A 14,256-nucleotide genomic window follows, 5' to 3' on the forward strand; every position below is an offset into this window, starting at 1 on the left:
CGGCTCCAGACAGGAGCAAAGGGTGGTTCCTCTTTGTCTCCCTACAGAGTTGTGATGACCTTGATGTGATGGAGACACATAGACACTCACTCTCTGGCAGAAAACAGCATTAAAATAATCAATGGGTGGGAAAATGCAATTAGGGAGAGTGCACTCTCAGAGCAGGATGGAGAGCAGACTAAAAGAGAAATAAAAAGCATGCACAGGGGTGGAATGATGTTGGTAGAAAATAAGAATGTGTTTATTAATAAGCACATTATTTACAATGGTGGAGGCAGGAAATATGTGTTTTAAGCCTGTAAAATAATACTTTTTTTGTACATTATAGAGTTATTACTTCTAAGAATCATGTGTTTCACTACAGTACATTTGGACTTGTTTAAATTTACAGTCATAACTAACACACTAGGAATAAGGTGAATACATTGCAACAGCAATGTAAGACCTGTTTTGGTTATGTTATTTGCATTTTTAATTAAAAATAAAGAAAACTGTACAACTTTATCGTTTGTTTACATTTTAATATTCAAGCCAGCAGTCAGAGTAGTCAATTAGTCATCATTTCTTTTTTTACTCTTCTACCGTGAAAAAGGTCTGGCTATTGTGAAGCAGTATCATTATCAAATTTGATGACGTCAACGTTGCCGGTAACTCAGATGACTTCCAGGCTGGCTGTTCTCTTGAAATACCAACCCTCCCTCTGAAATAAGCGAAACACACGGGCTTCCGTATAGTTCCGCGGGAGGGAGGGTTTGCTTTGAGGAACAGCTTCGTTGCGACAGCGGTAAACAGAGAAGGCTCAACCAAACTTGCTGCTACATCCCGCCTTATCTCCATATAAAGTCGTTTATAGTTGGTATAAAAAAAATTAGCGACTCTCATTGGCGGAATGAAATGTCAACCAAGTAGATTTGGAAGTTTGTTTGGCTGGAAAGACTGCAGTTTAGTTGATGGGCTGGGCGGGGGGGTACTTGTTTCTGAAAGTGGTTTCTCGTGGTGCGAAGATTACGGTTTGCGTTACACTATATTTGGGAGCACTTTTCCTCGTTTATGACGCTCAATTTCTACTTTTTCTTCGTTAAAAAGTTGTCGCTGACGTCTTTGTGAGCTTGTGTTTTTTGTGGGAAAGAGACCAAACTGCTCCGGATCCAACGAAGGTGGTAAGTCGTGACTCAGCTGTTAACATATTATTACACTAAAAAAAAAAAAAAAAAAACAAAGAAAAATTCAAAATATTGCCATTGTATTAGTTAGTTTTCTCCAAGGATGTCGTGCTAAAGCGAAGCTAGAGCTACAGCCATAACTTAGCTACAGTCAAATGTAATATAATTCTGTGAATGCATCATGCCTAAAGTTAGTGACAGACAGACAGACATCGTGTGCCAGGGGTCTTTCTTACGTAAGTCTTTAAACTAAAGCCATCACACATTTCAATGTTAGTTGCTGAGTGACGTTAGTTAGTAATAATATCACGACCAGGACTCAAAAGTGATGACGTTTTTGTGTTTCTTTTTCGACTATCCGGTGGTTGGTGCCTTAAATTTAAATAATTTACTTGTATGGAGGTCGTTGTTTATTGTTTTTTTCCTTAGTTGTCCCGCCCATCATATTTATGAAGAAAAGTACTGTTGTTCATTCGTAGCACAAATAAGATCTGCAGGTATATTTAAGCCCCCAATAGTTCTGAAAACGTACATAGAATTACATATACATGTATAGTATAAAGCATAAATATGGCTGCATGACAATTTTCTACATAAATATCATAAAATAGCATGCATTGTTGTCCCTGAGCCATCTCGCAGTCCCAGGCTTTGTAAAAGGGAAACTTGGCATGGTGACTGTGCTCTGATGTTTAATAAGGAAGTACTTTCCTGGAATATCACTGACCTTATGTAAGGATTGTGCATTACCAGTAAGTAACCACACAGAAAAGAAAAAAAAACACTACAGCAGTTCTCTTTCTGACTTTCTTATTAATCATTCTGATGATTTCTCAAATAGCAGTGACCTGCATGGAGCTTTGAGAAAGGAAAGAAAACGATTAATCAGTGACTGTAGTGAATTTGTGCGATTTTACATACCTAGATTTCTCAACATGATGCAGCAATGTCTACTTCATATTTCATTAAAATACAAAGATCAAACAGAAAGTTTCAGTGTTGTTGTTGTTGTTGTTGTTTTACTTTTTAGTACAAGGCTTTTCTGAAAATTTGTGATAAAAGTACTCCTGTATTTTTTCATGTAAGGAGGTTCGTTACAAGATTTTGCTTGTATTGCGATTATATATTATTATATATAATTTGCTGCAAAATAACATTAAAATAGTGATAGTACCCTAAAATGAGTTTCCTGTGTTGTGTCAGATAAGCTCTGAATACTCCAGTTTCAGTTTTGCTGTTAGAATAAATAGCATAAAACATTTTTTGTTTGTCCAAATGATATTTATTGCAATGAAAGTTCATACCCTGTATATTATTACAGCTTTGATCTGTATTCTCTGGGCAGGAAGAGCATTATTTTGGCTATTGAGAAGGTCATATGTATGAGTTTATTTTTTGTTTTGCTTTTTTCAAATACAGTGCAAGCATCTAGTTCACATTAGCAGAATCAACAATACAGACACTGTTGTGAGAAAGCTTGTGTAACAATAGTCAAAGCATTGTGTGAGCTTTCGGACAGAAACTGGAGCCTGTAACCTAATATGGGTGGTACAGGACATGTCTTTCTGTTAAATGCCTTGAATGGGAGCTCAATTTGCAAACAAGGAAGCAGTAGCCATCTTTTATCAGCTGAGTCAGCCAGCAGGATGTGATCGATAAATTCAAAAACAACAAAAAGTCCCAGATCGGCAGGTGGTTAATGCTTAAAACACACGCTCGGATTTGAAGGGAAATCCTAATCTGACAGTCGCCTATCGCTTCAGAGGAAATGGTTTGTCTGGGTTTTGATCCATGCCCTCTGCATCTGAGAGGAAGAAGTTTGCTTTGTCGGTGTTTCATGCAAAAGTTGCCGGGGCAATTCTTTGACCAGAGATAAGCTTTTCAATGCTTTACAGCTGTTCACTCTGACCTATATTTTTTAGGGGAAGGCACAGTTTCAGAGAACAGGAAATGACTTTTGGCAACGCGAGGCCTCAGCATTGGCCTGTTGTCGTTTTCAGAGAAATCTGATGTTCAACCATTTCCCATTGGTGCAGTCTGATGAAGAACATTGAGCGCGGTTTTCTAAAGTATCATTTTCTGTTGATTTTCTGCCTGTTTTGTGTTGATAAAGCAGTTTCATCTCTGGCAGATTTGAGGCAGTGCTTGTCAGGATGGCTCAGTGGAACCAGTTACAGCAGCTGGAGACCAGGTATCTGGAGCAGCTCTACCACTTGTACAGCGACAGCTTTCCAATGGAGCTACGCCAGTTTCTTGCACCCTGGATTGAAAGTCAAGACTGGTAAGAAATGATTCAAGTCTTTGTTTAAAAAGTCTGCTTTTATCTGCTAGATAAAGCTGACCTTGATCTTTCAGGGCTTTTAGGTTTGCAGCTATGAAGTCATAGCTCATATAAACACTTTCTCTCACATTTTATGTTACTGCAATGCACTTTACCATGTTCAATTTGAACTTTTTGTGTTGTGATCACACACAAAAATTATAGTCTTTAAATATTTTCACAAAGTTGGGATTTCTTTTCAATAAACCTGGGAATTTTGTGTTGTTGGAATCTGGAAATCGATATGTTTTTGTGTTCCCCCCACTATTTTCTAAGGGCCTATGCTGCCAACAAAGAATCCCACGCCACCCTGGTGTTCCACAATCTCCTGGGAGAAATTGATCAGCAGTATAGCCGTTTCCTCCAGGAGAACAATGTCCTCTACCAACACAACCTGCGCAGGATAAAGCAGCATCTGCAGAGCAAGTATCTGGAGAAGCCAATGGAAATCGCCCGCATTGTCGCCCGCTGTTTATGGGAGGAACAGCGACTGCTGCAGACAGCCACCTCTACTTCCCAGGTGCCTAGTCTTTCTCAAACTTCAAGGTTTTATTGGTGAAATTACCGGTAATTTGAACGGGAACGTTTGAATGAGGCGTGCTGCTTCGTCTCTCACAGGATGGTTCAGCAGCCCATCCCACCGGAACAGTCGTGACGGAGAAGCAGCAAATTCTGGAGCACAACCTTCAAGATATCAGGAAGCGCGTTCAGGTTAATATTGTTCAAAACCCACTTGGTTTTTATTTAAACACGAAAAAAAGTTCTATATATACATGTATATATATCTTTATATTTTGCAGGACATGGAACAGAAGATGAAGATGCTTGAAAACCTGCAAGACGACTTTGATTTTAATTACAAAACCCTGAAAAGCCAAGGAGGTAGAATATTTACGAGTGCTGAGTTATTCTCACCCAGGATTGTGAAGACTAACGTGCCCGATCACCTGTTGCTCCAACACTAGAGCTGAACCAGGACTTGAATGGAAACAGCCAGGCAGCTGCCACTCGACAGAAGATGGCTCAACTTGAGCAGATGTTGAGCGCTTTAGATCAGCTCAGGCGGGTCAGTGGTTTTCATACGGTGACGGGCTAAACCCAAACGATGTGGGTCATTTCATTGGCTTTTGGTGGGTATAGATGGATAACTCTTTTTTTTTTTTTTTTTTCACTGGAATTGCAGCAAATTGTGACAGAAATGGGAGGCCTGCTGACTGCCATGGACTACGTACAAAAGAATCTAACGGATGAAGAACTGGCAGATTGGAAGAGAAGACAGCAAATCGCCTGCATCGGAGGGCCACCAAACATCTGCCTTGATCGCCTTGAAACATGGTAATTGATTTAAACGAAGCAAATACATATATTTGGAGCATGGAAAATCCTTTTTCACCTTCATTGGCATCACGATCAAAGTGGACTCCACATGTGTCAACTGACACAGTCTTTTTTTGGCTGGAAGCGTGCTAATTGGTATATAACATGGTTTACTCAGGATCACATCCTTGGCTGAATCCCAGCTCCAGATTCGTCAGCAGATCAAGAAGCTGGAGGAGCTTCAGCAGAAGGTGTCCTACAAAGGAGATCCAATCATTCAGCACCGGCCCGCCCTAGAAGAGAAGATAGTGGATCTGTTCAGAAACCTCATGAAAAGGTAGCTGCAAAGCTTTCAAAGCGTTGTGACTCTGTTTCTATGTTACAAGGAGATAACTGCTGGTTATACAATTTCAATTTTCCAAAATAATTGAAAGTTGATGTGTTTTTATTGCAGCGCCTTTGTGGTTGAGAGACAGCCGTGTATGCCCATGCATCCAGACAGACCTTTGGTCATAAAAACAGGAGTGCAGTTCACAAACAAAGTCAGGTAATTTCCAAGCTGTAGTGTTCATTTCTGCACATTTCACTGCCATGTTAGTTAATGTGTGTGATGGAGAAAAAGAAAACCCCACAACCGCCTTTCCTTTTGGTTTCCTCTGTAAAGGTTGCTGGTAAAGTTTCCTGAACTCAACTACCAACTGAAAATTAAAGTCTGCATTGACAAGTGAGATATTTTTGCATTTACCTTAACAGGAATATAAAATCTAAAAATAAAACCTATCTCAAGTGTTACAACTGTTTTCATTCTTTAGGGAGTCTGGAGATGTGGCTGCCATTCGAGGGTAGGCCTTTAGGCACAACATTTCAATGGAAAATGTGTTTTTTTTTAGGCGTTATGGTGAAGAGAGTCTTACTATGTGTCGTGCAAACATTTTTATTTTAGGTCACGGAAGTTTAACATCCTCGGTACCAACACAAAAGTCATGAACATGGAGGAATCTAACAATGGCAGCCTGTCTGCAGAGTTTAAGCATTTGGTAAGTTTGAAATGCAAACATTTTGGATGACATTTTAGAGAATAGTCCACTCTGAAGCAGCGGCTCTCTTTGTTGCAGACCCTTCGAGAACAGAGGTGTGGGAACGGAGGAAGGACCAACAGCGATGTAAGACTTTATGTATAGAATCCTTCTCATGAATTCTGTCTTTGGCATATAAGGTTGAGGGGTTTTAATGTAATAATTACAATAATTCAAGCTATGAATCATACCTTATTTGAGAAGCATCATATTTCATGGATTCAAGTAATTATAATGTCAAGAAGATAGTATTATTATTTTCTAAATAATTTATAAGTTAATATATATTTGAAATATCTATGTATTTTTTCAATCTTATTATCGTTGTCCTTTTGATTTGGAAGTGCGGAAAATTACTTGAAATCAACCAATCAAGTGAACTTATTCAATAACTGTTTTATAGATTCTAATGCCAGTTGTTGTTTTTCCTTCTAGGCCTCATTGATTGTTACTGAGGAGCTCCATCTGATCACTTTTGAGACAGAAGTCTATCACCAGGGATTAAAGATCGATCTGGAAGTGAGTAGCTCCACTCCACCTTTAGCACAACAGAGACTTTTGTTTCATTGACTTTTCTGTTTTTTAGCTATTAAATATACATTTTTCTGAAAGCATAAAGCTTAGGTTTGTTCCAGCCGTGCATAACAGGGTTTTCTGCTTAGCTCACAAACAAATTCAACAAAGTACCAATTTAAGTGTTATTTTTTTAATACCGATAATCTTTTTTTCTTTATTTTTGTCTATGAAAACATTATACAGTGTTTCTAAATGTCTAAATGTGCTGTTGGCAACAAGATGCTTCCTGAAAGGAATTCTGTGGTTGGACAATATTTTAGCATTGATTATTGAAACCTGCTTTCTTTGTACCACCTAAATCAATATATTCAATTAATAGATGACAGAAAACATCCAAAGAAAAGAGGAAAATAAAACCCCTTTTCTCCTGATGTCCAGACTCATTCCCTGCCTGTTGTGGTCATCTCAAACATCTGCCAAATGCCCAACGCCTGGGCTTCCATCCTGTGGTACAACATGCTCACGAATCACCCAAAGGTAGGACAGCCCCCCCTGCTGGACAGTTTCTGAACTCTGCACAAGCAAGAATGCCAACGTTTCATAAAGAGATGACAGTCTTCAGCAACATGTTGCTTTGTACACGTCTCTGCACAGAACGTCAACTTCTTCACCAAGCCTCCTGTGGGGACTTGGGACCAAGTGGCTGAGGTGTTGAGCTGGCAGTTCTCCTCCACCACAAAGAGAGGCCTGACCATTGAGCAACTCACCACACTGGCTGAGAAGTTACTCGGTTAGGAAATGAGTCTAAGAGCCCTCAGAACAATGCAAACGTCCTTTCATACTAACGCTGTTCTCCGATTAGGGCCTTCTGTCAACTATTCTGGGTGCCAGATCACATGGGCCAAGTTCTGTAAGGTACTACTCTTTAAGGCTGTGAACTTTTCGCTTCAGCATTCTGGACTTTGTTGGACGCTTTAATCCTTTTTTCCTTTGTTCTTCACAGGAAAACATGGCTGGCAAAGGCTTTTCCTTCTGGGTGTGGCTGGACAACATTATTGACCTGGTGAAGAAGTACATCCTTGCGCTGTGGAACGAAGGGTGAGAGGTTGCAGAGGTTCCCACGCTATGACTGCTACTGCCAGTTTACTTCCTGTTGTGATCCGGAAACTGTGCAACGGTCGACGGCCTTAAAATAAGTTTGCTATTTCAGAGCTGAGCATGTCGTAATTAGAATGTTGTCTTCTGGTTGCTTGTTATCAGATACATCATGGGCTTTATCAGTAAGGAGAGGGAGAGAGCCATTCTGAGCCCCAAACCTCCCGGCACCTTTCTGCTGCGCTTCAGCGAGAGCAGCAAAGAGGGTGGCATTACATTTACATGGGTAGAGAAAGACATAAGTGGTGAGTAATTGGAGACATTTTTACGTTTTTTTATATATGATTAGGGATGGGCGCTGTTTGAATTTTATCTGATGCCGGGCATTTGAAAAACTGTTCTGGTGCTCGAGCCAATGCTTCAAAAATGAAATGCGTGCAAATATGTTTCCAAAAACCACATGGTGAAGGAGACCGCTTGAACCTGCCTAAGGTGCTTTAGTGTTTCCTTGTTTATTGTGGGAATTAGATTCTGCAAGTAAGCCGTGATAAATAAAATTGGTGCAGTACATTATAGATCTTTTAAGGCTGTAAAACCCTCTCTGCACACTGTCTACCCTTTTCTCAGACAAACAGGAACATTTTCACACTATTCTCTATTGTTTTAATCTCTCAAAGTTAAAACAAAATCCAGTTTTATAAAATTGTGAGCAAAGATTTCTGTACAGGAGACACAACACGGAGGAGATTGATTGACGTGATCTGCAGCCAATCAGGATGTAGGACAAAATGTTAAACAAACCCTCAAAACGGCACTAAAAAAGACGTGAAACCGCAAAACCACGAAAGGTTAACGGCAATATCGTTTTACTTGACAGTATGAACCGCATCTCTGTTTTCACACACACTGAGGTAGAGGTAGAGCGTATTACACGTCACCCTTCACCATCAGAATTCCAATCTTTTACTGTGAGATGCAGCTAAAGTTTTACTCACTTTGCATTTTGACTGAAGCTGCGCCCTCCCTCACGGCCTCACCCAGTCTGATATGAGCCCGCCCACAATCGCTGGAAAGGTAAAAAGATTGGTTAGAATTGTAAAGCAAAATTGTATCGAGTAGGACTGATTGACGTGTCAGAAACACCAAAACCACATTTTTATACGTAACCAGTACTATCATATACTGTATGTCGGTACCAACTTGACACAGAGTTTAACAGAACAGTTTTTTGTGTTGATAGGAAAGACCCAAATCCAGTCTGTGGAACCGTACACCAAGCAGCAACTCAACAGCATGTCCTTCGCCGACATCATCATGGGTTACAAGATTATGGATGCCACCAATATCCTGGTGTCGCCTCTTGTTTACCTCTACCCTGACATCCCCAAAGAGGAAGCTTTCGGGAAGTACTGCAGACCGGAAGCAGCTCATGAACCCGAGGCAGGAGGAGATTCAGCAAGCAGTGAGTGTTTTTTGGATTGTTTTTAGCTACGTTGTGGAAGTTCTTCGAATTGCCGTCACCTTTCAACCATTTACTTAATTAATTTTCTTCCAACGGATTCTCCGCTTCAGAATCCGTAGGAATTCCGATGGTTTGAAGAGTGTGTGTTATTCTGTGTCGCTGGTGACAGCTCCAGTATTAACTGTCTGAGTCTAAATTGTTTTTGCTCATTTTCTTTTCTCCTTTAACAGTCACCCAGCCATACTTGAAGACAAAGTTCATCTGCGTGACCCCGTAAGTTTCCATCAATCCACTCCGACTCGCTGTCAAAATAAAAGCATGCCGCTCGGTTAACTCCATCTGTCTTAGTCTTTCTGCTGCTGAAGTGTCCTGGGAGGACATTTTCTGTTTTTAGAGCTGCGTTCGTGAACCCAAAGAGTTTCCTTAATAGCATCAACTTTTTCACCGTCTGGGTAATTAAAAATATCGAATCTCGATGGTCAGTGTTCACATAGAGGGCTGCAAGATGATTACGCCTTTTATTCAGAAGTAAAATGAAAAAAGAAATTAAATGATTTTCAGTCGTATTCCTAAGCTGAGGAAAAACAACAGTCATAAAAAGTATTGAATGTTAATAAGTATTACTAGTATTCAGGCGTGTTCATGTCGGTCAGGTTTGATAGTGTGCTGGTGGGTTTCCAGGTTTGCCTAGTGAGATCCTGACCTGTCTCCGTAGGTGTCCCTCCGTGTTCATGGACTTGCCGGACAGTGAGCTGCTTGGGAACGGATTCCCAGGGTAGGCCGCTGGGGGGGAGGTGGCATGTAGAGAGCATTGTGTGCATCTTGACACTTAGTATGTCTGGTGGACGGCTTTCACCACTGTCAACGTAGCCAACGCCTCCACATTGTTTCTGTTGTGTCCAAACTCACAGCCAAAGCACCTGGCTTCTCTCCTCTCCGTTCATCCGTTTTGGCTCGGTTCAGACCGCAATCCTCCATCCATGACCACCCGCTTTTGGTTGGTTAAGGGAAAGATTTTGAAGTTGACCGTTAGACAATTCAGCATCAATTTCTGAGAGATAAAAAGTTATGCCTGTTAGTTTGACAAGAAGCTAAAACCAAAAAAAAAAAAAAAAAGAAGCTTGCAGAACAATAAAGGCCCGTTTGCTCACCATTTGTTGTGACTGACTGAAGCGAAGCCCTCATTAAGGCCCATTCAATGCGCCTTTTGTCTCTGCCTTTGGTAAATGCAAGACCGTTTAATTGCATATTAACATTTTCTCATGTTTCATTTAGAACGTGTAATTAAATAAAATGTCTACTTTTCACCACCTTACTTTACCCCATGGGCATCACATTGCAAACTAACATAGTCACTAAATACCTATCTGTTATATTAAGTCCAATGACAAATGTATTAACATGGAAAAGGAATAAAACATGATCACAACCTTTTCCTATGTGATTGCCTCCTAATCACTGTCTGGAAAAAGGTGACGGATCTCATCCCGGCGGCTTTACCTGAAGAGCCTGAACTAACACACACTGCATCAGATGCACGTGTCTTTAAACAGTGGATATTAAACTGCTTTCCTTTTTTATCTTTTCTTTTTGTTCACAGCACAAACTCTGGAAACACCAGCGACCTGTTTCCTATGATGTCACCTCGCACCCTTGATTCCCTGATGCACAATGAGCCAGAAGCTCACTCTGGACATTTGGGTAAGCCCCTCACTGACTGTGTGTGGTTGTGTATGGTTGTGTATGGTTTGTCCGTTTGACTTCAGCTCAGGTGTTGTCCTCAAACCCCACACACATTGTAAAACTGGAACTCCCTGATGACTCAGGCTTTTTTATGGCCCACATCAGTCCTGGACTGCATGACCAGATTGTTTCGCAATTCTTCCTTCTTACCACGGGTTTAAACGAAAATTTTGCCCCCGCCACGTATTGAAACCTATGGCGGAGTTTTACAAAGAACTTTTTTTTTCTTAAATTACGACTTTAAGTCTTGTAATTTCATTTATTTATTTATTTATTTATTTATTTATTTATTTATTTATTTTGGTGGTCCTAAATCTATGTCACCAATTGTGTAAATTTAAAATATGAACCATTGGCTCCAGACATGACATACAATATGAACATATTAGGAAAGTGGGCGTGGTTAACAAAAACCTCTGTTGCCAAGGAAAATCCAAACATGTACTTTTACACATCCTCTAAAAATTACATATATAGACTTGTTCATCATCTTCGTGTGGCTAAAAACTAAAATGGTTGCTATGGAGATCAAACCAACAGAGAAGCTGCCATTTGGGAAAAAAAAAAAAAAAAACTCAGACCAGGGTGGCACGGAAATGGGGGGGGTTAAGGGCCTGAAGCAGCTGCTCAGTCAAATAGGGCGGGTCAAAAGGGGGCGGCGGGGGCGAGTAGCGCCTGCGGGTCATACAACGCAGCTTGTGGATTGAATCTTTTTTTTTTTTCTTCTTCTTGTAGATTCCATCACTTTGGACATGGACGTCGCTTCCCCCATGTGAAATTACCCATCAGCCTCTTCTTTTTCTGTGTTTTTGGGATCTTTCATCATTTAAGGACTTTTAAAAGATGCATCTTCAGCTAGAGTGTACATCATCTGCCTGTACAGTTTATTTCTTCTTCCTATGTATAATTCATTTTCTTAAATTACGGGGGAAAAGCATTTTAATGGACATATATTCAAGTCGACTGTTCGTCTGCAGTTAAGTGTGTGAGACTGTGTTGAATGCAACATCCTGCTATCACGTTTACATTTTTACCTACTTTAAAACCATAGAGCATCAAAAACTGTATTTTTAAAGAACGATGTATTTGTTGGTTATGAACTTTTTAAATGAATATAAATATTTTCTTTTCTTTAAAGAGGAAAATGGAATGAAATGAGTTGTTATATAAGCTGTTTCTGTATAACTGTAGCAGTTTTCATACGTTTTACTGTATGATTTATAAAATCCCTGCCAAATGTTTGGTGTCTCCATCCTGTTTTGATCACATTTGAAAATGACCTGGTTCTTTATGGTTTTGTTAGCAGGAAATTGCTTTTTGAAGAGTCAAATGTTAAAAAATTATTTTTTCTTTCTCAATGGGGGGCTCTTAGAACGTTTTTCCACCTTCTTGTTTTTGTGTGAAATCTGAAATTGAGAGATGTGAATGTGGTGCAGGTTTTCTTCCATCATGTTGTGTTTTTGGATCATAGATGTAGAATATCAGTTTTGTATTTGCAATTTAATATTTTTGGTTGCTCCTGATTTAACTTTTTATGATTAAACATGAAATGTAAATGACTGTATTAAGGTTTTAATATAGATTCGTTTCGGAATGCACATAGGAAAACTGCAGTATTTTTCTTTAAACTTTCACACCAACAAGTAAAATCTGTCAGAAATGAAACCCATTTGTGTTAGTTTTTTGTGTGTATTAATTTGCCCTGTTAACCATATCTAACTTGTGTTTTGGTATGTAGCTCTCAGAAGGGAGGGGGCTGAAGCTGTTGCAGTGCGCAGTAATTTGTTGGAATTTTGGCCGATTTTGAGGGGAAATTCTTTCCAACATCTGCTCTTAATATATTTTTAAGCAAATACCTTCTCGAAAAAAATATAGAGTTCTTAGATTGTAAATAAACCACGCAAATCAATCACATTTGAATATGTTTCTGGGTTACAAAACAGCGACTGTTGAGCTTTTTTCTCATTTCTCCACAGGATAGGGTTTAAATTCAGGAGTATGTAGTTTTAGACTCACTTAACCATGTATTCCTTAAAAGAAGAAATGAAATGAAAAGAGGAAATGAAATTCTAATTTTTTGCTACTTTAGTTGCATTTGAACATGTCACACCAGAAGTTTCTCTTATATGAGTATTTTATAGCTTTAGCATCTCATTAAGCGTAAAGACGCTATGGAAAATATGGGTTTTATAGATATTTGGTCGATCAAGTGACAGAAATTATTCTGAATGTTTTGTCTTTTTTGTCCGCCATGAATATCTGAAAAGAAAATGCTTATGTTCAGGCTGAAAAAAGCTGGCAACGTCTTCAAGGACCAGTGTCTAATGGATGAAATAAGTAAATGTTTTTTATTCTGGTGAACTGTGATAAGGTTCACCTAAGAGAAGCAGGGAAAGATGCATATTCTGATGGACTTTTTGTCTTTTTGGGTATATTATTGCATCGAAAATTTCTAGATATAATGTTAAAGAATTTCTTTAAAAAATTTTGATTTATGGTAAACTGGTTCACCAAGTAGTCATACAAGAAAACCCTTGAATAGTCACATACACACAAGGACACACACATTAGTTCCTTTTCTTTTAATTAAAAAAAGACTCGTTGATCAAATAAACAATTGGAATCTGACAATAGTAAATAGAAGTTTGGCATATCAGCAGATAAAAACCAGCTGTGCAAATGATCACAACTAAGCAAACTATTAAAAACACGAGACAAAAATGATGGCACCACTAACTTCATGTGTTGTTGCACAACCTTTTGAGGCAGGCGCTGCGCACAAACTATGTCTTTGACTCGCTTGTGTGTCGGTTTTGTTCCACGTCTTGTAAGTAGATTGGTACAACTGTCTCAGGTTTAAACTTAGCTTTAAAGGGATTCTCTTTTTTTTATGTTTCTCTTCCCACAGAGGTTCAATAGAGTTCAGATGAATTAAGATATATGCCGACCTTTAGCTCTCAGTCACTGTTTGGTGTTTTAAGCTTTGTTTTGATTTAAGCCATTAGTACCATCAAAGGATAATGCGTTTTATATGCACCCAAAAACAGTGTTTAGTGTCTTTTGTGGAAGACATGGATTAGTGGCTGAGATGTTTTATAGGCATCACATTTTCCTTCATGAGCTAAGTATGCTTTTTTTTTCCTTGTATAATTTATTTTTGCAACGTAGATTTGATGTGCATTCCCAAAAAGCTTCAGTTTGATCTAATTTGTTCAAAGATTATTCTCTGAGAAGCTTTGTGGGAGGTTTTCTATTTTTTTATTTTGTGATTTTCTTTCTCCATGTCCTCACTGGTCGTCTCCACAGAAGATCACCTCAGCTCTAACTGCATTCCATTAATGCCTTTGGTTGTTCTGCACTCTCTTGCTACCTCTCCTATTGTCTGTTTTCTTTTTCTTTTTGTCATCATCTCTCCTCTTGCTCCCACATTCATAGAAGGTTATAGTCCTGTGGACCTTAACCTTTTGAATATGTGCCGCTGTTGTCATAGGAACATCAAACCGCTTGGACGTGGTCTAACAGCCTTTTATTTGACTATGCTGGTTTGTAATATTCTATTTCATC

General features: G+C 39.2%; 1 protein-coding gene across 2 annotated transcripts; it reads left to right on the forward strand.

Annotated features, from left to right (window-relative positions):
* Positions 1–741: 741 nt before the first annotated feature.
* Positions 742–12,357, forward strand: stat3 (signal transducer and activator of transcription 3 (acute-phase response factor)). Of its 2 annotated transcripts, NM_001104838.1 has the most exon segments (24): positions 958–1,160; positions 3,295–3,444; positions 3,760–4,003; positions 4,102–4,194; positions 4,284–4,365; positions 4,449–4,549; positions 4,667–4,818; positions 4,979–5,137; positions 5,255–5,347; positions 5,465–5,524; positions 5,613–5,642; positions 5,744–5,837; positions 5,916–5,963; positions 6,312–6,395; positions 6,831–6,929; positions 7,047–7,182; positions 7,255–7,307; positions 7,396–7,490; positions 7,653–7,792; positions 8,728–8,949; positions 9,180–9,222; positions 9,665–9,724; positions 10,550–10,650; positions 11,428–12,354. In NM_001104838.1, coding segments are annotated over 23 exon segments (2,358 nt in total). In that variant the 5' UTR covers positions 958–1,160; positions 3,295–3,316; the 3' UTR covers positions 11,469–12,354.
* The last annotated feature ends 1,899 nt before the right edge of the window (positions 12,358–14,256 follow it).

Source organism: Oryzias latipes, chromosome 8, assembly GCF_053564925.1.
Source record: "Oryzias latipes strain Hd-rR chromosome 8, Olatipes_Hd-rR_3.1".
Lineage (NCBI taxonomy): Eukaryota > Metazoa > Chordata > Actinopteri > Beloniformes > Adrianichthyidae > Oryzias > Oryzias latipes.